This window comes from Triticum dicoccoides, chromosome 5B (assembly GCF_002162155.2).
Source record: "Triticum dicoccoides isolate Atlit2015 ecotype Zavitan chromosome 5B, WEW_v2.0, whole genome shotgun sequence".
NCBI lineage: Eukaryota > Viridiplantae > Streptophyta > Magnoliopsida > Poales > Poaceae > Triticum > Triticum dicoccoides.
Genome location: NC_041389.1, coordinates 523,951,389 through 523,978,410, shown reverse-complemented (window position 1 = coordinate 523,978,410; position 27,022 = coordinate 523,951,389). Strand labels below are relative to the sequence as shown.

Here is a 27,022-nt window from a genome sequence, read left to right as displayed (position 1 = left end):
CTCACATATGTGCAGATCTAAAAATGAAAGACCAAAACACTAGAAAGACCAATCACAAGACCAAAATAAGTAAAATCCAAGTATTCAACTAGCCCACAGCACAAAATCCAAGTATCCGTACATTAAGCCTTGATCTTCAGAGTTGGGTCTATAATTCTATATTTGTCACAGAAGAGCTCCCTACCATCCTTTCCATTTTACCTGGAAGCGGTAAAGTTGAGAGCCTGTCAATTTTACCACAGCCAGTGAAATTGTTTTCAAATGTTCACTCGATATGAGCCGCTCACAGAGCAGTGGCCTGGGTTCCTTAGCTACGAGATTTTTCTCCCTTCAAAACTGGAGCAGAAGGTGAACTACAAGCACAAAATTCAGCAAAAGAAAGCAGCCTCAAGTTAAACAGAAGATGTGACTCAGTGATACTGATGTACACCAGGTAGCATTGAACATTCAAGGACGACATAAATTTGAGACAAGTATCAAAAGAGTAAAGACCAGTTCATGAAACATGTTACTGTGCATGACATTACCTAGCAAATCATTATATGTTCCAAGAAAGGAACAAATTATGCATTCCTGCAGCTAGGAGCAACATAATATATTTTGAAACACCACATTCAGAAGCTTGTTTGGTAACACATTGACCAAACTCCAGACAATGCCATACAAAATGGAACGAACAAAAAACTACAAATCTTCTCATGCAAAATGTATCAGAGATGAACATAATATACTTTGAAGGCACACTTATGTTTTCATCGACGCACGCATCAGAACATTGTCTCATTAACTGTTCACATTTAGAACATAAGGTGAACAGCTACTCTATAAACTCAGCAGGCTTCCTGTGTAAATGCCAATGGATTGGGAACCTCTCAGTTTTAGTGCATAACCATAAGTGTCGTTTCTTGGATCATAACTTAGCAGAAATCCGTCTCCTTGCTCTCCAGCACTGAATAAACCTTGTAAACCATTCGACCCACTGAAGAAAATTGTCCCATCATCTAACATCAGAAAAGGATACCTATTAAGCTCAGCAACATGTGAAGGCAAGCTGTATTTCTTAACCCAGATACCTTTCTCAGAATCTGTCAAAAACCACAAGTCCATAGATTCGTAATGAATATTCTGAACCATAACTAAGCAGCCGTCCAACTCAGCCAATGATAACTGGAGGTCAAGTTCTGCGTAACCGTAATCATCATTCTCTTGCACAAACCTCTGTACCTGTTCTGGACCAGGTAGAACACCCCACTCCTCTGTCTCAAGGTTGAACGAAGCTATGCTACCAGGCTCAGTGATTAAAACCCCAGTATTACAGTATGTGGGGTAAAAATCCATCAAGAAGTAGATCACCCCATCAAGTCTCATCTGGCGACGGGCACAGATATGGGGTGGAGGGTCCTGCTTTCTCCTCCAGCATCCATGGTTGGTGTCATCAAAGGTGATAACCTCACTTACCTGCCGGTCATCAACTCTAGAGACACGGAGCGCCTTGTACTCTCTGGTAGAGGAGACATGCCCAAAAGCACAGGACTCAAAATGGCAGAACCTTTTCCCTTCTAGCTCATGCTCCAATTCCTCTGAGAAGCCCAACGGCAAGGCGGTAGTAGCTCCAGTGGCGGGGTTCAGCACCCAGAAGGCCCGAGAGCAGACAACCCAGCTCAAACAGATGAGGTCTAGCCGCGTGCGCACAACACGGATGCGATCGAACATCAGATCAGATTTGTACTTGGTGTTCGGAATCCGCTTCACCACGTTGCCCAACAGATCCAAAATCTCAACACCGTTGTGATTACCGTCGTCGCCGTAGGCCACGGCGAGGAGCGGAGGCGCCTTGCGGTGGCGGGACTTGTGCGCCGCGACGAAGAGCGGGTTGGAGGTGAGGGCGCGCCAGGCCGGGCAGACGGCGCGGAGGCGGCAGAGCTCCTTGGCCGGGATGCGGAGGAGGACCTCGTACAGCGCGTCCGCGGGCAGGTCGCCGGAGAAGAAGGCGGCAGGAAGCGGGCGCAGCTCCGAAGACGACATCGCCGTCTGCTGTGGTAAGTAGATGCCGTCGGTGAGCAAGGGAGGGCGCCAAATCTACTGCAGATTCAGATGGGGATGTGTGCCGACTGCCGAGGAGGAGTGGCCTTACCAAGAGCGCTGGCGGTGAGCAGCCGGGCGGCCGAGCGGAGGGGAAAGCGGCCGTCTTCGTCAGTGGCCGCCGCAGGGGTCGAGGGTTTGGGGAATTGTGGACTAGAGCACGGACTCACACTGACCCAATACCTACAGCGCCGCGGTATTGGGGAATTGGCCAGGCCCAGCACTGTTTGTACAGGCCCATACACTCATCCCTACGGATATACACTACCCTATGAGCACTGTTTATTCGTTTCGATGCTGATGCAATGCTGAAAATACCGGTCTGTACACGCAATACCGAGGATTTCTCGGCATGGTTTCCAGAGAAGAATGGATGCTTCATAGTGAGTTCGGCGTACAAATTTTTGGTCAAAACAAAGATACAGAAAGAGGAATGGCTTGAAGGAAGAAGCGGTACATCGAATGCAATAGATGGGAAGGCTTGGACTGAACTTTGGAAAATCCGAGTGCCCTCCAAAATAAAGATTTTCCTGTGGAGGCTGGGTCATCACTCTTTGCCGACCACGGATGTTTTACACCACCGAAACATGGCAGTTCAGAACATGTGTCCACTGTGTGGGTGCGAGGATTCATAGAGGCATGCACTTTTATCATGTGCGATGTCTAGGTGCGTTTGGGCACTGTTGGATGGTGATCTTGTGGCGAAGATGACTACAGCTGCAGATTCTAGCGCCAAGAACTGGTTGTTTGAGCTCTCTACTCTGCTGGATCACACGAGCTTCACTAAGATGGTGGTGACGCTATGGGCAATGTGGTACGCAAGGCGTAAAGCAATATATGAGGGGCTTTTTAAAAACCCATACCAAACGATATCATTTGTAAACAATTTTATTTCAGAGCTTAAACAGCTTCCTATCACTACAAGGGAAGAAGCGGTGCCAAGGGAACGCAAGCTAGTCCACAGAGGTGGTTGACTCCACCTAATGAGGCTTCCAAGTTAAATGTAGATGGAGCCGTTGCCAGGAACTGGCGGGGAGGTGAGGTGGCAGCCCTATGCCGTGATAGCAGTGGAAATTATCTAGGAGCTTTGGCGGTTGTCTACCAGGGCATCACTGATCCAACGATCCTCGAGACATATGCGTGCAGAGAACTCTCGCGTTGGCAGAAGACCTGGCAATCCAGAATTTGATCGTGGCCTCGGACTTCCAAGGAGTCGTTAATGACATTAACATGGGGACGAGAGGGGCTCATGCTGCTATCATCCATGAAATAGTAGCTCGTAGAAATAGTTTTCCTTCTTGCAGTTTTGTTTTTGAGCGTAGAAATTTTAACTTTAAGACTCACAATCTCGCAAATATACATGTAATCTAGGTATAGGTAGACATGTCTGGTTGGGTCTCCCTTATGACCCAATTCGTGTACCTATGGATATCACTCTGAATCAATAAAGCTTGCGAGATTTCTCAAAAAAAAATGAGCACCTCTGAAAGACTGAGCCGGCATATCATCTTGAAATTTACGAAGTCGCCGTAGACACCTCATCGTCGACGGGAACATCAGTCCCGAAATAAATTCAGGAATAAATGCGAGCACCAGGATTTAAAACTTGGTGGGCTGACGAGAGGCTTTTCTAGCAGTGTTTGTTGTATATAAAGCACGTACTGTATATCGGGTAAGTATTTCATTCTTAGTCATGTATTTTAATAAGGGTCAACATACTTTAAAAATTGTTCATGTAGTTTGGTTCATATTTAAAAAATATATTCATGTAAATCAAAGATTGTTTGTGTAGCTTTTTTTAAAATACACATTGAACATGTCGAAAATACAGGAAAAAACTTGTAAATAACCGAAAAACATTATTAATTACCCTATGATTTTTAATTACACAGTTAATATATTTAAAATATACTATGAGTATTTTTTAACACAAGATGAACATTAAGTACATGACAACCATTTAAATAATGAAGGGATTTTTTAAATAACCTATGAACTTTTTGGGTCTACACATTGAATACATTTTTAAATAGACAATTTTTTTAATACATGGTGACCATTTAAAAATACATGATAAGTATTTTCAATACATGATGAAATTTTGAATACATAAGATGTATTGTTTAAATACATGATGCATATTTTTTTTGTATTGACCTAATAAGAATCAGAAGGAAATAAAAATACAAGAATAAAATATTAAAAAGGAAAGTGAAATTCGAAAGAAAAAAAGAGAAACATAAAGAAAAGAAACTGGAAGAAAAACACTAAAAGTGTGCGAAGCATGGTTTCCATGTAAAGCCGCATGGAAAACATGCGTGTTAAAAAAGAACATGGGAGCGAACCAATATGTGGTTGGATAGTTAGATGGACTGTGGTATCCATAGCCCACCAGTGTTCAAATCCTGATGCTCACATTTATTTCTGGATTTATTTCAGGATTTCCGGCGATGTGGATTCAGTGGGAGGAGACGTTCTCGTCGACGACGGGGTGCCTATTTTGACTTCGTAAATTTCAAGATGATATGCCGGCTCAGTCTGTCGAAGGTGCTCATAGAAGTAGGGAGTGCATGTGTGCGTTCATAGGGTGAGTGTATGCGCGTATATATGAGCGCTTGCATTTGTACTGTGTTAAAAAAACATGTGAAAAATCACCCCTACCCTCTCTTACGGGGCTGGCACACATCGTGGCATTTGTAAGCAATAAGTCGTGTGTGTGTCTATATATATATCTCCCTCCTCCTGCTCTTCCCATAGACAGGTTCCGAGCGAGGTCGACCTGGTGCAGTGGATTTTGGCCTCCCTCCTATCTTTGTCCTCCTTCAACGATGTAAAGGAGCATGTCCGTGTGTATGCTAGGTCTACTCTTTCTTTACTTCTCCCTGGCCAATAAAGAAGTGTTGGGATCCATATTCATTCCTTCTCTGTGTCTTTATCCTCCGTGTTGAGGGCTACAAGGTGGAAGGACGAATTTAGAGTGATGGTAGCTTGTATGCCAGCGCTTCCAAGCGAGATTCATGGCATTATGCGGCCTCAGTTGCCGACGCCCCCATCTCTTCTTCCTCTATTCTTTGCTACTTATCAAGATGATGTCGCAATATTGTTGCTTTCATCTTTTTTTTTCTTTTAATATTAGGTCATTGTTTCTCTATTTTTTTGTTATTTTTTGTCTATTCTTGCTATGTTTTTCTTGACAACTGCCACAAAAATATTAGTGCATTGCAAAAGCTTGGTTTTGGATCGACATGTTAAGATTCTGGGATTAAGATGTTAATATTTTTTACTTTTATGTAAATCAGATCCAAAGGGTACGATGGAACATAGGGTGGTAGGCTACATTAGGTCAGGCCAGACCCGCGCCGGTAGAATTTGGCCTGTTTTGTTGCATGGGTCGCATCCAATTCCTGGCCACACGAACCTCAAAGTAGGCCTGGGTCTGGCTGTGGAGGAACGGCCGTATCGGCCGTTTTTTGTGAGCCAGACTCGCTGGAGCCACGCGTGGCGAGCGCCTGCATGCCTGAGGACGCGCGGAAGACGACGCGATGGTGAGTAACTCCCCACACCCCTCCCGTCACCTCCCTTGACAGTTCACACCCACTCCCTCTCTCTCACCTCACCGCCCGTTTGATTTCTCCGATGGCCACACCGCCATCTCGCCGCACCCCACCCACTCCGATCATTCCCGACAGCAAATCTCATCCAAGAGAGGTGGATTGCCGGCCTCTCCGCATCCGGAGAAGATCTTGCGGCGGCACTGCGAGCTCACTCCCCTTTCTGCAGCATGTCGCCGCCCCAGGCCAATGCAGCGTCGGCGCCGGTCGCTCCGGCTCCACCACCGGAGCCGGTGGTCCTCTCCATCGACTCAAACCTGGTGGGGATCCAATACCCGCTGGCGCTGTCCTTTGTAGGATCCTCTTATGGGGATCCAATTACTCTAAGAAGCCCAATAGCAAGGCGGTAGTAGCTCCAGTGGTCGGGTTCAGCACCCAGAAGGCCCGAGAGCAGACAAACCTAGCTCAAACAGATGAGGTCTAGCCGCGTGCGCCCAACACGAATGATATTGTACATCAGGTCGGATTTGTACTTGGCGTTCAGAATCCGCTTCACCATGTTGCCCGACAGATCCAAAATCTGAACACTGTTGTGTTTACCGTTGTCATCGTAGGGCACGACGAGGAGTGAGGGCGCCTTGTGGTGGCGGGACTTGTGAGCCGCAACAAAGAGCGAGTTGGAGGTGAGGGCATCTCCAGCCGTTGGCCACCCAGGGGGCGTCTAAAAGCGCCACCTGGGGGTGAGCCGGCGCAAAAAATGGCCCTGGGGCGAGTCGGTCCCCACCCGTCGGCCCCCAGGGCCGCCCCAGGCGCGTATTAAAAAAAAAGGGCCGTTCGGCAAAGTTATGATAAAAAGTAGTTAAATTTCGGCTAAACATGGCAAATTTCGACGAAATTCGCGCATTTTCATTACATTACCCTAATGTAAAAAACAAAGGGGCCGAAGTCGTCGCCGCCATCGTCGTCGTCGGCCTTCTCCTCCTTGATGCGGGCGCCCCTGCTGGACCCGGCGTCGCCATGGCGGACTGGCGGCGGCGCGTCGTCGTCGTCGTCGTCGCTGTCGCATAGGATGACGACCCCGTCTTCATCGCGGCCGCGTCGGCGCTCCTCGAAGCAGCGCAGGGCGGCGCGCTGGCGCTCCTTCACCTTCTCCCGACGAGCCTTCTCCATCGCAATGGAGTCCTGGCGCGCCCATTCTAGGGCCGCGTCGTCGTCGTCGAACTCCGCCTTCACCGGCGCCAGCCCCGGCTCCGTCTTCACCGGCGCCAGCCCCGACTCCGTCTTTGGCTTGATGAAGCGCGGAGGAGCCGACGAGGAGGAGGCGCGCCGACCGCCCTCGTTGATGATGATGCCGGCACTGCGAGTTCGCCGGCCGAGCGGTGACTCCGCCGCGGGCTCGGCCTTGACGCCGAGCAGGGCCGGAGTGCCGGAGGAGTGCGATGAGGATCGGGAGGAGGAAGAGGAGGAGGAGGACCCGAACCTCCTTGGCGCCCATGGCCCGACGCGTCGGTGCTGCGCCAGGGGGTTCCAACGGCGGGTCGTTGCCGCCCTCGAGGTACGTGAGCACGCCCTCGAGTGTGCGGCCGGGGACGCCCCACCAGAGGTGGCGCCCCTCGCTGTTCTGCCGGCCGCAGACCACCGGCGCGCCATTGGTGGACGCCAATCGCTGTTGCTGGCGGCGCTCGAAATACGCCGCCCAGGCCGCGTGGTTGTCGGCAGCGTACTGGGGGAGGGAAAGTTGGTCGTCGGTGAGGGACGCGCGCACGATCTTGATCTCCTCGGTGAAGTACTTCGGCTTCGCCACGGCGTCGGGCAACGGGGGAATGGGCACTCCCCCGGCGCTGAGTCTCCACCCCGTTGGCCCGGCGCGCATGTCCGGCGGCGCCGGGATGTTCGCCTGGAACAGGAGCCAGGACTCCTGTTCGCGGAGCGAACGGCGGCCGAAGCCATTGGCCGCCGCCTCGTCTCCGGGAAAGCATTCTGCCATGGCGACAGCGGGGCTGGGTGGGCTCGGGAGAGGATGGGCGGCGGCACTCGGGAGAGGCAGGGAGAGGGAGGGGCTGGACAGCGGCGAGGGGCAGGGCTGGTGTGGACACAGGCGAGTGGAGGTCGCCGGCTTTTATAGCCGGGCCGCGCCCGTGTGTACGCGTGCGAGGGAGGGGAGGCGTCGGCGCGCCATCCTGTGAAGCGCCGCCCGTGAGGAATCAATGGCAAGGCTGACCGGCGGCAGCCTTGCCATTGATTCCCCGCGGGAACCGAGGCCGTTGGGGGAAGACGAGGCGCCGAGTCACTGACGCGGCTGGCCCCCGTCTTTTTCGTGCCAAAACAGCTCGCCCCGGTGCCCCCGGGCGCCCCCCAGCGCGCCGGGTTCGGGCTGGGTCCGCCGGCGCTGTTTTCGGCCCAAGCCGGCGAAAATTGGGCTCCTGGGGGCGCGACTGGGCCGCTTTTTCGGCGCCGGCGCGAAAAAATCGCCTGGGGAGGCCTTCCTGGGGGCGCGGCTGGAGATGCCCTGAGGGCGCACTAGGCCGGGCAGACGGCACGGAGGCGGCAGAGCTCCTTGGCCGGGATGTGGAGGAGGACCTCATACAAACCATCCGTTGGCAGGTCGCCGAAGAAGGAGGCGGCAGGAAGCGCGCGTAGCTTCGAAGACGACATCACCGTCTGCTGTGGTAGGTAGATGTCGTCAGTGAGCAAGCGAGAGTGCCAAGTCTACGACGGTTTCAGATGAGGCTGTGTGCTGAGGAGGAGTTGGCCCTACCGAGAGCGCTGGCGGTAAGCAGCCCGGCGTCCGAGTGTAGTGGAAAGCGGCCGTGTGTCAGAGCATCTCTAGCAGAGGCCGTAAAAAGGCCGAACCCATATAATCCCGGTGAGTATACGTGTTCAGCCCATTTTTCTGGCCAGAATAGGCACCATATCGCGGGCTCGCTCGTAAGATTTTTACCGTGGCCCAGAAAAAAGTCCCTCTCCACCGCTATATATGTGGTTTCACCGCTCGGATATGGGTCAAACCCTATACGCCTCCGCCACCGCTCCGTCGTGATTCCCCTCCTCCTCAGCCCTAATTTATCGCCGCCGGTGAGCCTAAAAAGGCCTCGCGACACATGGATGACTAAGGAAGAGATGGGGATGACGCGGAGCGCCGCTGTCGCATCTCCGATGCCGCACACAAGCAGGGGGCGCGGAGGTGGCTCAACTACGGGAGCCGGCCACCGCCGGCGTTCGAACGCCGCGAGCTCGACGAGTACGAGTGCGAGCTCGCGGTTCGCCGCCACACCTCCTCTGGCTTCTCTACCACAGGGAGCTCGTTCGCGAGTGCCTCGAGCACATGGCTCACTCCGGTTAAGAGAGAGCTGGAGGAGCTCAGGCCGCTCGCCATCAAGCTCGAGGGTGACGCGGACCCGCCTCGTCGAGGAGTAATCGAACCTGAGGACTACCTCCCCTTGGGGCAGGAGGAGCACCTCGGGCGCACCATCATGGAGCGCTCAGCGAGGGAGGAGGAGGAGGCCGACGCGGGCGCTGCCGCCGCGAACTTGAGATCGAGAAGATCTTCCTCAAGCAGGGCGTCGTGGCATCGCAAGTGCACGCGTCCAAGAAGGCAGACCTACGCGTCATGAAGGCCCAGCAGGCCAAGGTCTGGATCGACCTCCACCCCGATGAGGACTGAGCTCTTCCGGCTCCTCCGCCGCGTCATCGCCGCTGCGAGCTCGTCAATTTTGGTAGCATAGGCTCGGGTACGCAACACGGCCCGCAAATTCCCCCCTATTAGTACAATGTAGTATAATGATGAACTATGTATGATGATAACCCACAAGTGTAGGGGATCGTTTGTAGCCTACTTCGATAAATAAGAGTGTCGAACCCAACAAGGAGCTAAAGGTAGAACATGAAGGAAATATGCCCTAGAGGCAATAATAAAGTTGTTATTTATATTTCCTTATATCATGATAAATGTTTATTATTCATGCTAGAATTGTATTAACCGGAAATTTAGTACATGTGTGAATACATAGACAAAACATAATGTCCCTAGTATGCCTCTACTCGACTAGCTCGTTAATCAAATATGGTTATGTTTCCTAACCATAGGCATGTGTTGTCATTTGATGAACGGGATCACATCATTAGAGAATGATGTGATGAGCAAGACCCATCTGTTAGCTTAGCATTATGATCATTACAGTTTTATTACTATTGCTTTCTTCATGACTTATACATGTTCCTCTGACCATGAGATTATGCAACTCCCGAATACCGGAGGAACACCTTGTGTGCTATCAAACGGCACAATGTAACTGGGTGATTATAAAGATGCTCTATATGTGCCTCCAAAGGGGTTTGTTGGGTTGGCATAGATCAAGATTAGGATGTGTCACTCCGTGTATCGAAGAGGTATCTCTGGGCCCTCTCGGTAATGTTCATCACTATAAGCCTTGCAAGCAATGTGATTAATGAGTTAGTTGTGGGATGAAGCATTACGGAACGAGTAAAGAGACTTTCCGGTAACGAGATTGAACTAGGTATGATGATACCGACGATCGAATCTCGGGCAAGTAACATACCGATGAAAAAGGGAACAACGTATGTTGTTGTGCAGTTTGAGCGATAAAGATCTTCGTAGAATATATAGGAGCCAATATGAGCATCCAGGTTCCGCTATTGGTTATTGACCGGAGATATGTCTCGGTCATGTCTATATAGTTCTCGAACCCGTAGGGTCTGCACGCTTAACGTTCGATGACGATTTGTATTATGAGTTATGTGATTTGATACCGAAGTTTGTTCGCAGTCCCGGATGAGATCACGGATATGATGAGGAGTCTCGAAATGGTTGAGAGGTAAAGATTCATATATTGGAAGGTTATATTCGGACATCGGAATGGTTCCGAGTGATCCGGGTATAGTACCGAGGGGTTACCGAAACCCCCAGGGAAGTTAATGGGCCTTAGTGGGCTTTAGTGGAGAGAGGGAAGAAGGGCCACAAGGTGGCGTGTGCCTCCCACCTGCCCAAACCGAATTGGACAAGGGGTGCGGGCGCGGTTGTTGGGGAACGTAGTAATTTCAAAAAAATTCCTTCGCACACGCAAGATCATGGTGATGCATAGCAACAAGAGGGGAGAGTGTTGTCTACGTACCCTCGTAGACCGAAAGCGGAAGCGTTAGAACAACGCGGTTGATGTAGTCATACGTCTTCACGGCCCGACCGATCAAGCACCGAAACTACGACACCTCCGAGTTCTAGCACACGTTCAGCTCGATGACGTACCTCGAACTCCGATCCAGCCGAGTGTCGAGGGAGAGTTCCGTCAGCACGACGACATGGTGACGATCTTGATGTTTTACCGTCGCAGGGCTTCGCCTAAGCACCGCTACAATATTATCGAGGAGGACTATGGTGGAGGGGGGCACCACACACGGCTAAGAGATCAAGAGATCAATTGTTGTGTCTATGGGGTGCCCCCCTCCTCCGTATATAAAGGAGGAGAAGAGGGGGAGGGCCGGCCCTCAACTATGGCGCGCCCTGGGGAGTCCTACTCCCACCGGGAGTAGGATTCCCCCCTTCCATGTAGTAGGAGTAGGAGTCAAGGAAAGGGAAGAAAGAAGGGAAGGAAGGAGGGGGCGCAGCCCCTCCCCCTAGTCCAATTCGGACTAGGCCTTGGGAGGACGCGCGGCCTGCCCTAGGCAGCCCCTCTCTCTTTCCCATATGGCCCAATAAGGCCCAATACTTCTGCCCGGCGAATTCCCGTAACTCTCCAGTACTCCGATAAATACCCGAATCACTCGGAACCTTTTCGAAGTCCGAATATAGTCATCCAATATATCGATCTTTACATCTCGACCATTTCGAGACTCCTCGTCATGTCCCCGATCTCATCCGGGACTCCGAACTCCTTCGGTACATCAAAACACATAAACTCATAATATAACTGTCATCGAAACCTTAAGCGTGCGGACCCTACGGGTTCGAGAACTATGTAGACATGACCAAGACACGTTTCCGGTCAATAACCAATAGAGGAACCTGGATGCTCATATTGGCTCCTACATATTCTACGAAGATCTTTATCGGTCAAACCGCGTAACAACATACGTTGTTCCCTTTGTCATCGGTATGTTACTTGCTCGAGATTCGATCGTCGGTATCTCAATACCTAGTTCAATCTCGTTACCGGCAAGTCTCTTTACTCGTTATGTAATACATCATCTCGCAACTAACTCATTAGTCACATTGCTTGCAAGGCTTATAGTGATGTGCATTACCGAGAGGGCTCAGAGATACCTCTCCAACAATCGGAGTGACAAATCCTAATCTCGAAATACGCCAACCCAACATGTACCTTTGGAGACACCTGTAGAGCTCCTTTATAATCACCCAGTTACGTTGTGACGTTTGGTAGCACACAAAGTGTTCCTCCGGTAAACGGGAGTTGCATAATCTCATAGTTGTAGGAACATGTATAAATCATGAAGAAAGCAATAGCAACATACTAAACGATCAAGTGCTAAGCTAACGGAATGGGTCAAGTCAATCACATCATTCTACTAATGATGTGATCCCGTTAATCAAATGACAACTCATGTCTATAGCTAGGAAACACAACCATCTTTGATCAACGAGCTAGTCAAGTAGAGGTATACTAGTGACACTTTGTTTGCCTATGTATTCACACATGTATTATGTTTCCGGTTAATACAATTCTAGCATGAATAATAAACATTTATCATAAAATAAGGAAATAAATAATAACTTTATTATTGCCTCTAGGGCATATTTCCTTCAGCAGTCTCCTCCTTACTTATCCTTCTCCCCTCCTTCCTTTCTCTCCGGTGGAAGAAAGGAAAAGGGGGGAGGCGAATCCTACTTGAACTAGGAGTCCAAGTAGGACTCCCCCCTTGGTGCAACCCTCCTGGCCGCGGCCTCTCTCCCTCCCTCCTTTATATATGTGGCCAGGGGGGCACCCAAAGCACAATAGACAATCTCTTAGCCGTGTGCGGTGCCCCCTCCATAGTTTAACACCTCGGTTATATCGCCGTAGTGCTTAGGCGAAGCCCTGCGCCGGTAACTTCATCATCACCATCGTCATGCCGTCGTGCTGATGGAACTCTCCCTCGTCCTCAACTGGATCAAGAGCATGAGGGACGTCATCGTGCTGAATGTGTGCTGAGCACGAAGGTGCCGTAAGTTCGGTACTTGGATCGGTTGGATCGTGAAGACATTCGACTACATCAACCGCATTACTAAACGCTTCCGCTTTCGGTCTATGAGGGTACGTGGACACACTCTCCTGTCTCGTTGCTATGCATCTCCTAGATAGATCTTGCGTGATCGTAGAATTTTTTTTGAATTACTACGTTACCCGACAGTGGTATCAGAGCCAGTTTTATGCATAGATGATATATGCACGAGTAGAACACAAAGAATTATGGGCGATAATAGTCATACTGCTTACCACCAACGTCTTACTTTGATTCGATGTTATTGTTGGATGAAGTGGCCCGGACCGACATTACACGACCGCGGACATGAGACTGGTTCTAACAACGTGCTTTGCACATAGGTGGCTGGCGGGTGTCTGTTTCTCCAACTTTAGTTGAATCGACTTTGACTACGGCTGGTCCTTGTTGAAGGTTAAAACAACACACCTGACGAAAAATCGTTGTGGTTTTGATGCATAGGTAAGAACGGTTCTTGCTAGAAGCCCGTAGCAGCCACGTAAAACTTGCAACAACAAAGTAAAGGATGCCTAACTTGTTTTTGTAGGGTTTGTTGTGATGTGATATAAATTGTTGTATGAGATGACCATGTTTTGTAACAGAGTTATCGGCAACTGGCAGGAGCCATATGGTTGTCGCTTTATTGTATGCAATGCAATCGCCATGTAATTGCTTTACTTTATCACTAAGCGGTAGCGATAGTCGTAGAGGCAATAGTTGGTGAGATGACAATGATGCTACAATGGAGATCAAGGTGTCAAGCCAGTGACGATGGAGATCATGACGGTGTTTTGGAGATGGTGATCAAAGGCACAAGATGATGATGGCCATATCTTGTCACATATTTTGATTGCATGTGATATTTATCTTTTATGCATCTTATTTTGCCTAGTACGGCGGTAGCATTATAAGATGATCCATTACTAAATTTCAAGGTATAAGTGTTCTCCCAGAGTATGCACCAGTGCTACAGTTCATTGTGCCGAGACACCACGTGATGATCGTGTGTGATAAGCTCTATGTTCACATACAACGGGTGCAAGCCAGTTTTGCACGTGGAGAATACTCGGGTTAAACTTGACAAGCCTAGCATATGCAGATATGGCCTCGGAACATTGAGACCGAAAGGTCGAACGTGAATCATATAGTAGATATTATCAACATAGTGATGTTCACCATTTAAAACTACTCCATCTCACGTGATGATCGGACATGGTTTAGTTGATTTGGATCACGTGATCATTTAGATGACTAGAGGGATGTCTATCTAAGTGGGAGTTCTTAAGTAATATGATTAATTGAACTTTAGTTTATCATGAACTTAGTCCTGATAGTTTTTTCATGTCTATGTGGTTGTAGATTAATGGCCCGTGCTACCGTTCCCTTGAATTTTAATGCGTTCCTAGAGAAAGCTAAGTTGAAAAATGATGGTACCAATTACATGGACTGGGTCCGTAACTTGAGGATTATCCTCGTTGCTGCACAGAAGAATTACGTCCTGGAAGCACCGCTAGGTGTACCACCTGCGCCAGCAACTGCAGACATTGTGAATGCCTGGCAGACGTGTGTTGATGACTACTCGATAGTTCAGCCTGCCATGCTTTACGGCTTAGAATCGGGACTTCAAAGACGTTTTGAATGTCATGGAGCATATGAGATGTTCCAAGAGTTGAAGTTAATATTTCAAACAAATGCCCGAGTTGAGAGATATGAAGTCTCCAACAAGTTCTATAGCTGCAAAATGGAGGAGAATAGTTCTGTCAGTGAACACATACTCAGAATGTCTGGGTACCATAACCACTTGACTTAGCTGGGAGTTAATCTTCCTGATGATAGTGTCATTGACAGAGTTCTTCAATCACTGCCACCAAGCTATAAAGGCTTCATGATGAACTATAATATGCAAGGGATGACGAAAACGATTCCCGAGCTCTTCGAAATGCTAAAGGTTGCGGAGGTAGAGATCAAGAAGGAGCATCAAGTGTTGATGGTTAACAAGACCACTTGTTTCAAGAAAAAGGGCAAAGGGAAGAAGGGGAACTTCAAGAAGAATAACAAGCAAGTTGCTACTCCTAGGAAGAAGCCCAAATCTGGACCTAAGCCTGAAACTGAGTGCTTCTACTGCAAGGGACTGGTCACTGGAAGTGGAACTACCCCAACTATTTGGCGGATAAGAAGGATGGCAAACTGAAAGGTATATTTGATTTACATGTTATTGATGTGTACCTTACTAATGCTCGTAGTAGCGCCTGGGTATTTGATACTGGTTCTGTTGCTCATATTTGCAACTCGAAACAGGGGCTATGGATTAAATGAAGATTGGCTAAGGATGAGGTGATGATGCACGTCAGAAATGGTTCCAAGGTCGATGTGATCACCGTCGGCACGCTACCTCTACATCAACATTCGGGATTAGTTTTAGACCTGAATAATTGTTATTTGGTGCCAGCGTTGAGCATGAACATTATATCTGGATCTTGTTTGATGCGAGACAGTTATTCATTTAAATCAGAGAATAATGGTTGTTCTATTTATATGAGTAATATCTTTTATGGTCATGCACCCTTGTTGAGTGGTCTATTTTTGTTGAATCTGGATCGTGGTGATACACATGTTCATAATATTGAAGTCAAAAGATACAAAGTTGATAATTATAGTGCAACTTATTTGTGGCACTGCCGTTTAGGTCATATTGGTGTAAAGCGCATGTAGAAACGCCATGTTGATGGGCTTTTGGAATCACTTGATTATGAATCACTTGGTGCTTGCAAACCATGCCTCATGGGCAAGATGACTAAAACTCCGTTCTCCGGAACAATGGAATGAGCTACTGACTTATTGGAAATAATACATACCGATGTATGCGGGCCAATGAGTGTTGAGGCTCATGGCGGGTATCATTATTTTCTGACCTTCACAGATGATTTGAGCAAATATGGATATATCTACTTAATGAAACATAAGTCTGAAATGTTTGAAAAGTTCAAAGAATTTCAGAGTGAAGTGGAAAATCATTGAAACAAGAAAATAAAGTTTCTACAATCTGATCGTGGAGGCGAACATTTGAGCTAAGAGTTTGGTCTTCATTTGAAACAATGTGGAATAGTTTCGCAACTCACGCCACCTGGAACACCACAACGTAATGGTGTGTCCGAACGTCGTAACCGTACTTTATTGGATATGGTGCGATCTATGATGTCTCTTGCTGATTTACCGCTATCATTTTGGGGTTATGCTTTAGAGACGACTGCATTCACGTTAAATAGGGCAGCATCAAAATCCGTTGAGACGACACCATAGAACTGTGGTTTGGCAAGAAACCCAAGTTGTCGTTTCTTAAAGTTTGGGGTTGTGATGCTTATGTGAAAAAGCTTCAACCTGATAAGCTCGAACCCAAATCGGAAAAGTGCGTCTTCATATAATACCCAAAGGAAACTTTTGGGTACACCTTCTATCACAAATCTGAAGGCAAAATATTCATTGGTAAAAATGGATCATTTCTAGAGAAGGAGTTTCTCTCGAAAGAAGTAAGTGGGAGGAAAGTAGAACTTGATGAGGTAATTGTACCTTCTCCCGAATTGGAAAGTAGTTCATCGCAGAAATCAGTTCCAGTGATTACTACACCAATTAGTGAGGAAGCTAATGATGATGATCATGAAACTTCAGATAAAGTTACTACCGAACCTCGTAGGTCATCCAGAGTACGGTCCACACTAGAGTGGTACGATAATCCTGTTCTGGAAGTCATGTTACTAGACCATGATGAACCTACGAACTATGAGGAAGCGATGATGAGCCCAGATTCCGTGAAATGGCTTGAGTCCATGAAATCTGAGATGGGATCCATGTATGAGAACAAATTGTAGACTTTGGTGGACTTGCCCGATGATTGGCAAGCCATAGAAAATAAATGGATATTCAAGAAGAAGACTGACGCTGACAGTAATGTTACTATCTACAAAGCTCGACTTGTTACGAAAGGTTTTCAACAAGTTCAAGGAGTTGACTACGATGAGACCTTCTCACCCGTAGCGATGCTTAAGTCTGTCCAAATCATGTTAGCAATAGTCGCATTTTATGATTATGAAAATTGGCAAATAGATGTCAGAACTGCATTCCTTAATGGATTTCTTAAAAAAGAGTTGTATATGATGCAACCAGAAGGTTTTGTCGATCCAAAGGGTTCAAACAAAGTGTGCAAGCTCCAGCGATCCATTTATGGACTGGTGCAAGCCTCTCAGAGTCAGAATATATGCTTTTGATAATGTGATCAAAGCATATGGTTTTATATGGACTTTTAGAGAAGCCTGTATTTACAAGAAAGTGAGTGAGAGCTCTGTAGCATTTCTAATATTATATGTGGATGACATATTGTTGATTGGAAATAGTACAAAATTTCTAGATAGCATAAAAGGATACTTGAATAAGAATTTTTCAATGAAAGACCTCGGTGAAGCTGTTTACATATTGGGCATCAAGATCTATAGAGAATGATCAAGATGCTTAATTGGACTTTCATAAAGCACATACCTTGATAAAGTTTTGAAGAAGTTCAAAATGGATCAGCCAAAGAAAGGGTTCTTGCCTGTGTTACAAGTTGTGAAGTTGAGTCAGACTCAATGCCTGACCACTTCAGAAGATAGAGAGAAAATAAAAGTCATTCCTTATGCTTCAGCCATAGGTTCTATCATGTATGCAATGTTGTGTACTAGACCTGATGTGTGCCTTGCTATAAGTATAGCAGGGAGGTACCAAAGTAATCCAGGAGTGGAGCACTGGACAACGGTCAAGAACAACCTGAAATACCTGAAAAGTACTAAGGATATGTTTCTCGTTTATGGAGGTGACAAAGAGCTTGTTGTAAATGGTTACGTCGATGCAAGTTTTAACACTGATCTAGATGACTCTAAGTCACAATCCGTATACATATTTATATTGAATGATGGAGTTGTCAGTTGGTGCAGTTCCAAGCAGAGCGTCGTGGCGGGATCTACGTGTGAAGCGGAGTACATAGCTGCTTCGGAAGCAGCAAATGAAGGAGTCTGGATGAAGAATTTCATACCCGATCTAGGTGTTATACCTAGTGCATCGGGTCCAATGAAAATCTTTTGTGACAATACTGGTGCAATTGCCTTGGCAAAGGAATCCAGATTTCACAAGAGAACCAAACACATCAAGATACGCTTCAATTCCATCCGTCATCATGTCGTGGAGGGAGACATAGAGATTTGCAAGATACATACGGATCTGAATGTTGCAGACCCGTTGACTAAGCCTCTTCCACGAGCAAAACATGATCAACATCAAGACTCCATGTGTGTTAGAATCATTACTTTGTAATCTAGATTAATGACTCTAGTGCAAATGGGAGACTGAAGGAAATATGCCCTAGAGGCAATAAAAAAGTTGTTATTTATATTTCCTTATACATGATAAATGTTTATTATTCATGCTAGAATTGTATTAACCAGAAACTTAGTACATGTGTGAATACATAGACAAAACATAATGTCCCTAGTATGTCTCTACTTGACTAGCTCGTTAATCAAAGATGGTCATGTTTCCTAACCATAGACATGTGTTGTCATTTGATGAACGGGATCATATCATTAGAGAATGATGTGATGGACAAGACTCATCGGTTAGCTTAGCATTATGATTGTTACAGTTTTATTGCTATTGCTTTCTTCATGACTTATACATGTTCCTTTGACTATGAGATTATGCAACTCCCGAATACCGGAGGAACACCTTGTGTGCTATCAAACGTCACAATGTAACTGGGTGAGTATAAAGATACTCTACAGGTGTCTCCGAAGGTGTTTGTTGGGTTGGCATAGATCAAGATTAGGATTTGTCACTCTGTGCATCGAAAAGGTATCTTTGGGCCCTCTCGGTAATGTTCATCACTATAAGCCTTGCAAGCAATGTGATTAATGAGTTAGTTGCGGGATGAAGCATTACGAAACGAGTAAAGAGACTTGCCAGTAACGAGATTGAACTAGGTATGATGATACCGATGATCGAATCTCGGGCAAGTAACATACCGATGACAAAGGGAACAACGTATGTTGTTGTGCGATTTGACTGATAAAGATCTTCGTAGAATATGTAGGAGCCAATATGAGCATCCATGTTCCGCTATTGGTTATTGACCGGAGATATGTCTCGGTCATGTCTACATAGTTCTCGAACCCGTAGGGTCCGCACGCTTAACGTTCGATGACAATTTGTATTATGAGTTATGTGATTTGATAACTAAAATTTGTTCGGAGTCCTGGATAAGATCACAGACATGACGAGGAGTCTCAAAATGGTCGAGAGGTAAAGATTCATATATTGTAAGGTTATATTCGGACATCGGAATGGTTCCGAGTGATCCGGGTATTTTTTTGGAGTACCGAGGGGTTACCGGAACCCCGGGGAAGTTAATGGGCTTTAGTGCGCTTTAGTGGAGAGCGGGAAGAAGGGCCACGAGGTGGCACGCGCTTCCCCCCTGCCCAAACCGAATTGGACAAGGGGTGGGGGCGCGGCCCCCTCCTTCCTTCTCCTTCTCCCTCCTTCCTTACCCTCCGGTGGAAGAAAGGAAAAGGGCGGCCGAATCCTACTTGGACTAGGAGTCCAAGTAGGACTCCCTCCCTTGGCGCACCCCTCCTGGCCGCCGGCCTCTCTCCCTCCCTCCTTTACATACATGGCCAGGGGGCATCCCAAAGCACAACAGACAATCTCTTAGCCATGTGTGTTGCCCCCTCCACAATTTAACACCTCGGTCATAACGTCGTAGTGCTTAGGCAAAGCCATGCGTCGGTAACTTCATCATCACCGTCGCCATGCCGTCGTGCTGACGGAACTCTCCCTCGTCCTCAACTGCATCAAGAGCATGAGGGACGTCATCGTGCTGAACGTGTGCTGAACACAGAGGTGCCGTATGTTCAGTACTTGCATCGGTTGGATCGTGAAGACGTTCGACGACAACAATCGCGTTACTAAACGCTTCCGCATTCGGTCTACAAGGGTACGTGGACACACTCTCCCGTCTCATTGCTATGCATCTCCTAGATAGATCTTGCATGATCGTAGGATTGTTTTTGAATTACTACGTTACCCGACAGAACAAATATTCCCTCAAGTTCTATCGACTACCGATACAACTCTACGCACACTTACTGTTTGCTTTACCTAAAACAAGTATGAAACTATTTTGCAAGAATAAAACTATGAGTACTTTGCGAGAATAAAACTACGAATAAATTGCAAGGTAATAAAAGTGGATAGCTTTTGTCAACAAGAAAGTCTTTTGTCCCTAGGCAATCGATAACAAGTACCGGTAATCATACTTGTAATTTTATATGAGGGAGAGGCATGAGCTAACATACTTTCTCTACTTGGATCATACGCACTTATGATTGGAACTCTAGCAAGCATCCGCAACTACTAAAGATCATTGAGGTCGTGAAACCCAACCATAGCATTAAGTATCAAGTCCTCTTTATCCCATACGCAACAACCCACCTACTCGGGTTTAAGCTTATGTCACTCTTGCAACCCACCATAAGTGAATCATGAACGTATTGCAACACCCTACAGCGGGACCCCTCACGTTTGCGTGAGACAGAGGGCACCGTAGGACAGCACCATAAATAAAATATACAATCATACCAACCAAGATCACGATTAACCCACGGGACAAAATATCATTGGAAAATAATATATGGAGTTGAGCACCATGTTTAAGTAGAGATTACAGTGGGCAGAAGGGGTGTTACACCGCTGCATAGAGAGGGAGAAAGTTGGTGTTGACGGTAGCAAGATTGTTGATGTAGATCGTAGTCACGATCCTAGCCCCGACGGCGTTCCGGCGCCACCGGGGGAGAGGGGGAGAGAACCCCCTCCTTCTTCTTCTTCCTTGGCCTCCCCCTAGATGGGAGGAGAGTTCCCCCTCTGGTCCATGGCCTCCATGGCGGTGGAGGGGCGGAGCCCCTCTGAGATTGGATCTCCCTCTCTGTTCCCTTCTGTTTCGCGTTTCTCAGATCTGACCCTTCACGGTTTCTTAAATTTCCGGAGATCCGTAACTCAGATTGCGCAGAAATTTTTACACGATTTTTTTTCATAAATTATCTTTATTGCGACAGAAGAAGGGCCCCAATCGACCTTCAAGGATGGCACAAGATACTTGGGCACGCCAGGGGGTTCCGGCACGCCCTGGTGGGTTGTGGTCACTGTGGGTCCCTGTTTGCGTTGATTCCACCTCCCAAAAATTATAAATATTCCAAAATATTCTCCGTAAATTTTTATCGCGTTTGGACTTCATTTGATATGGATTTTCCACGAAACAAAAATCATGCAAAAAACAGGAACTGACACTGGGCACTGGATCAATAGGTTAGTCCAATAAATCATATAAATAGCTGCCAAAAGTATATGAAAGTTGTATAATATTGGCATGAAACTATCAAAAATTATAGATATGACGGAGTCGTATCATATGATCTATGTAGTATGATGATGAACTATGTATGATCAATGTCATTGCAAGTTTCTCCAACTAATGCTTTTTTTAAATAAAAAAATTACAGTTTCATATACGGGGATTGATCTGCAACACGAATTCGCCCCGAAAATTGGATCTACAGCGAACTGTAAACGCCTTTTGTGGGTCGGTATTATACAGTGTCTGCTAGAGACGCTCTCAGTGGCCGCCGCAGTGCTCGAGGGTCTGGGGAATTGTGGACGGGAGCACGGACTCACCTACAGTGCCGCTGTATTGGGGATAAAATATATTGGATAAGTATTTCATTCAGTGTTCACATAGTTTAGTCATGTATTTTAATAAGGGTCAACGTACTTTAAAAATTGTTCATGTAGTTTGGTTCATATTAAAAAATATATTCATGTAAACTAAGGAGTGTTTGTATAGTTTTTTTTAAATACACAATGAACATGTTGAAAATATATGGAAAATTTATTATAAATAAATGACAAAAGTTTTTAAATAACCTGTTTTTTTGAATTACACTGTTAATATATTTAAAATATACTATGAGCATTAATTTACACAAGACGAACACTAAATACATGACAAACATTTAAATAATGAAGGATTTTTTAAGATAACCTTTCGATTGTTTGGACTACACATTAAATATTTTAAAAATAACACGATAAATAATTTAAAATGCATGATAAATATTTTTTAATACACGATAAAATTTTAAAATACATGAAAATTATTGTTTAAATACATGATGAACATTTTTAGTACTGGCCTAATAAGAATAAAAAGGAATTAGTAGTATGAGAATAAAATATGAAAAAGGAAAGTGAAATTAAAAAACAAAAAAATGAAGAAACTAGGAGAAAAACACTAAAATCGTGAAACATGGTTTCCGTGTAAAACCACATGGAAAACATGCATGTGGAAAAAGAACCTGGGACAAACCGCCCCTACCCTCTCCTACAGGTCTGGAACACATCATGGGGTTTTGTACTCCAGACCCGTTTAGAAGCTTCTATCTCCCTTCTGCCCCTCTTTCCATAGACTGGCTCTGAGCGAGGTTGGCGACATGCGGTGGATTTCGGCTTCACTCCTCCTTCGACCATGTTGACGGGAGTGGGGTGAAAGTGAGCACGTCTATGTGTATGCTATGTCTACTCTTTCTTTACTTCTCCCTAGCCAATAAAGAAGCATTTGGATCCATATCCATTGCTTCTCTCTGACTCTGTCCTCTTCCCCCAAGTCCCTGTTGAGGGCTATGAGGTGGAAGGACGAATTTAGAGTGGTGGTACCTTGTATGCCAGCGCTTCCAAGCCAGATTCATGGCATTATGCGGCCTTGGTTGCCGATGCCCCCATCTCTTCTTCATCTATTCTTTGCTACTTATCAAGATGATGTCGCAATATTGTTGCTTTCATCTTTTTCTTTTTAAATATTAGGTCATTGTTTCTCTATTTTTTGTATTTTTTTTGTCTATTCTTGCTATGTTTTCCTTGACAATTGTCACAAAAATATTAGTGCAAGCTTGGTTTTGGATCGACATGTTAAGATTCTGGGGTTAAGATGTTAATATTTTTTACTTCTATGTAAATCTGATCCAAAGGGTATGATGGAGCGTAGTGAATATGAAGATATTAGATGACTTGCGAGGTAGCATTGATGTTGTTGTCAAGATCAGAATATCATACGCGTGGGCATTTTGCATTCATCAGGCAATTTGGATCAACCTCAAGCCTATACATATGAGGTCAACAACTTTTGTCTAACCGGGGAATGGAAGACAAAGAAATGGTGTAGCATGTCTGGGAAGCTGAAGTTACTTATGAACTTCACAAAAGCCATGGATTATCATACATGTTCATCGTCATTCACCTTTACAGATACCCTTGACATTGTACCAAGCATTATACATTTGATTAGTATCAATGGACTACAATCTACATGCGACGTCCCAATAAGACGCAAGGATTTTCGGCCTCCATTAAACGGGAGGCCACCAATTCGGCCAAAGTTTTATTTTGAAGGAGTATGCGTTGCACATGCAATCAGTAACAATATCTACAATAATGAACAGTGGCTACACACAAAGAATTGAGTGAGCAGTCACACCCCAAGCTGAGGCCCTGGGGCCTTGCACCGCCCCTGGATGCAAGATAAAGCATGTTTTTTAGAAGTTAATCGATGCTACACTGGATTAACCAAAAGTAAACTGGCTCTTAGAAATTTTCCATGCTTCTTCAGTACTGAATATATGTTCCGAGTTTCATCCAAAAAATACAAGATAGAGAACATGTTCTACAAGTCATCCACATAAGCACAGATACATGCTCTAAAGCAGGTATTTTAGAAGTTGATTGATGATTTTAGGCACTAAAAGCTTCATTAGAGTTTTGCATGTTCACTGAAAGAATTATACTAGGCATGAAATCCTTTGGATGTTAAAGATAAATTTTATGTGAGAAGCCTTGTACGTGCATGGTTACTAGTATACCAAAACCAACTGACTGGTACTCAGAAATTTTCCACGTTTCTTTGGTACTGAATATGTTTCCGAGTTCATCCAGAAAAAGACAAGAGATCATTTCTAAAAGGCATCCACATAAATGCAGATGCAAGCAGATCTAAAACTGGAAGACCAAACACACTCAAAAGACCAGTCACAAGACCAAAATCAGCAAAAATCCAATTATCCAACTAGCGCCCAGCGCAAAAACAAAACAGACAATAAGCACACTCTTTGTGCAATAAGCATTGATCTTCAGAGTTGGGTTCATAGTTTCTAGTTGTCACGGAAAAGCTCCCTGCCATCCTCTGCATTTTACATGGAAGCGTAGTGGAGAAGAGAACCCGTAAATTACCACAGCTAGAGATTACATGAACTTCGTGATATGAGCCACAGTGTCCTGGATTTCCTAGCTAAGAGCAGCAAACAGATTCATCATGAGTTCGCAAACAAAAAAAATATCCCTTCACAACTGGAGCCGGCTACAAGCACAAAATTGAGTAAAAGAATTCTGACAAAAGAGAACAGCCTGAAGACAGAAAAATAACATTGAAAGAAAAGATGTGACTCGGTATGACACCAACGTACACCAGGTAGTATTGAACAGTCAAAGACAACATAAATGCGAGACAAGCATCAAAGAGTAAAGATCACTTTCATGGAACATGTTACTGTTTACCTAGCAAATCCTTATCTGTTTGAAGAAAGGAACAAATTATGCATTCATGTACTCATATGTTGCACTAGGAGCAGTGTATTATATTTTGAAAGACCACATCCCAAAGCTTGCTTATTACGAACTGACTATAGCATATAGTAGCAACTTATTGACCAAACTCCTGAAATTGCCATACAAAATGGAACGAACCAAAAGCTGCAAATCTTCTCATGCAAAATGTTATCAAAGATTATGATAATATACTTTAATTGAAAGGCACAAAAGTACTTTTTCATCAATGCATGCATCAGTCCACTGTCTCACTAATTGTTCACATTACAACATAAGGTAAACGGCCAGTACGATGAATTATTCACCTCATTAGCAACAGCTACTCTATAAACTCAGCAGGCTTCCTGTGTAAATGCCGATTGATCGGGGATCTCTCAGTTTTAGTTCATCAGTACATGTGCCATTCCTTGGATCATAACATTGCAGAAATCCCTCTCCTTTCTCTCCACCACTTAATATACCTTCCAGACAATCCATCCCACTGAAGAAAATTCTCCCATCATCTAACATGAGAAAAGGATACCAAAAAAGCCTAGCAACATGTGAAGGCAAGCTGTATTTCTTGACCCAAATACCGTTCTCAAAGTCTGTCAAAAACCACAAGTCCATAGATACTTTGTAAATATTATGAACCACAACTAAGCAGCCTTTCAACTCAGTCAATGATAACTCGTGTTCAAGTCCCGAGTAAGTGTATCCCCCGTTCTCTTGCAAAAACCTCTCCAGCTGTTCTGGACCACGTAGAACACCCATCCACTCCTCTGTGTCGAGGTTGAAAGAAGCTACGCTACCAGGTTCAATGGTAATAACTCCAGTTTCATAATTAGAGTAGCAAAATTCCATCAGGAAGTACACCACCCCATCGACAACCGCATATCTCATCCTGTGACTGGTACAGATATGGGACGGAGGGTCCTGCTTTCTCCTCCAGCATCCATGGTTGGTGTCATCAAAGGTGATAACCTCACATACCTTCCGGTCATCAACTCTAGAGATGCGGAGCACCTTGTACTCCCTGCTAGAGGAGACCTGCCCAAAAGCACACAACTCACGTCGGCAGCTACATTCCTTTATTCCCTTCACCTCTAGCTCATGCGCAATTTCCTCAGAGAAGCCCATTGGCAAGTCGATGGTAGCTCCAGTGGCTGGGTTCAGCACCCAGAAGAACCCACAGAGGGCATTCCTGTTGAAACAGACGAGGTCCAGCCGCGTGCGCACAACACAGATGCTATCGTCCTTGCTTGTGAACCGGCCAATGGCATCACCCGACTCATTCACGAAAACAAGCTCATACTCGTTGCCTGGAATCCGCTTCACGACGTTGCCCGACAGATCCGAAATCGCAACGCCGCTGACCCCACTGTCGTCGCGGTAGCCCATGGCGAGGAGCGGGGGCGCCGTGTGGTGGCGGGACTTGTGCGCCGCGGCGAAGAGCGGGTCGGAGGTGAGGGCGCGCCAGGCGGGGCAGACGGCGCGGAGGCGGCAGAGCTCCTTGGCCGGGATGCGGAGGAGGACCTCGTACAGCGCGTCCGCGGGCAGGTCGCCGGAGCTGGAGGCGGCGGGGCGCGGCCTCGAGGGCGACATCGCTGCGGTAAATGGACGCCGTGAGCAAGCGAGGGAGCCAAATTGACCATGAATTCAGATGGGATTGCGTGCCGAGGAGACGGAGGAGTTGGTCTTACCGAGAGCGCCGACGGCGGGCAGGCAATCGCCGGAGGGGAAAGCGCCGGTGGTCAGTGGCCGCCGCACTTGTCGAGGGTTTCGGCCTTTGGGACAGCCAAGAAGGGTCCCGAAGTCTCGAAGTCAACCGAAATGGGCCTCAGGCTTCCCCCTGGTTTTTGCAACCCGACAAGTTTTACGGCCCACAGTGAGTTGTGTTGCATTTTCTCAAAAAAGAAAAAGGTACCAAGCTCAACTTGACCTAGCCACAGTCTTCACTCGTCTTTAAAATATTTGGAAAACTAGCAATGATATTCTATTCAACAAAGAAAGTTTGGACCCCTTTGCTAAATGCTGCTTCAAAGGAGAATACCGAGGAAGATGGAAGAAAAAACTGTACCAAGTTCAAAAAAATTACTTACCATGCACAAATTTGTATTTACGATCTGCAGGTCATTTGGCTTATGTTGATGTGGTCTTTAATCCTGTTTGTGGCAGGAAATGAGGCATTATTTGTAGTGTTCCTAGAAAATGAATATTCTAATCATTCGGTTTTCATTCAAGCGGCAGCCCCGAATATGTGTTCTATTTTGCAGGCAGAAACTATGGGTTTACTATTACGAAAAATTTAGGATTTAGGCCTACCCTTTATTTCTCCGCTTTATTGGTGGCATCACTCACAATGCGATTTGAGGCTAAAGGATGGCACCTACTTGTACTGCTAATTCTAGAGTCATGGTCATAAGCTTCCAAGTTTAAACTAACATGTTTTCAAGTAGAGTCTAGGTGCG

At 46.1% G+C, this 27,022-nt stretch overlaps 1 protein-coding gene across 2 annotated transcripts; it reads right to left on the bottom strand.

Moving 5' to 3' along the window:
- Positions 1–555: 555 nt before the first annotated feature.
- LOC119311330 (putative F-box protein At3g17490) lies at positions 556–2,258 on the bottom strand. 2 transcript variants are annotated; one of them, XM_037586969.1, is made up of 2 exons: positions 2,135–2,258; positions 556–2,034 (listed from the first exon to the last, which is right to left on the bottom strand). In XM_037586969.1, exon 2 carries the CDS (start codon positions 2,023–2,025, stop codon positions 823–825), a length of 1,203 nt encoding a protein of 400 aa, XP_037442866.1. In that variant the 5' UTR covers positions 2,026–2,034; positions 2,135–2,258; the 3' UTR covers positions 556–822. The 2 variants fall into 2 exon arrangements, with proteins under 2 accessions (XP_037442866.1, XP_037442867.1); XM_037586970.1 differs by having other exon boundaries at positions 556–2,031; positions 2,135–2,238.
- Between the last annotated feature and the right edge of the window lie 24,764 nt (positions 2,259–27,022).

Coding starts and splice junctions, on each gene's coding strand:
- LOC119311330 (XM_037586969.1), bottom strand. CDS start 2,025: ATGTCGTCTTCGGAGCTGCGCCCGCTTCCTGCCGCCTTCTTCTCCGGC.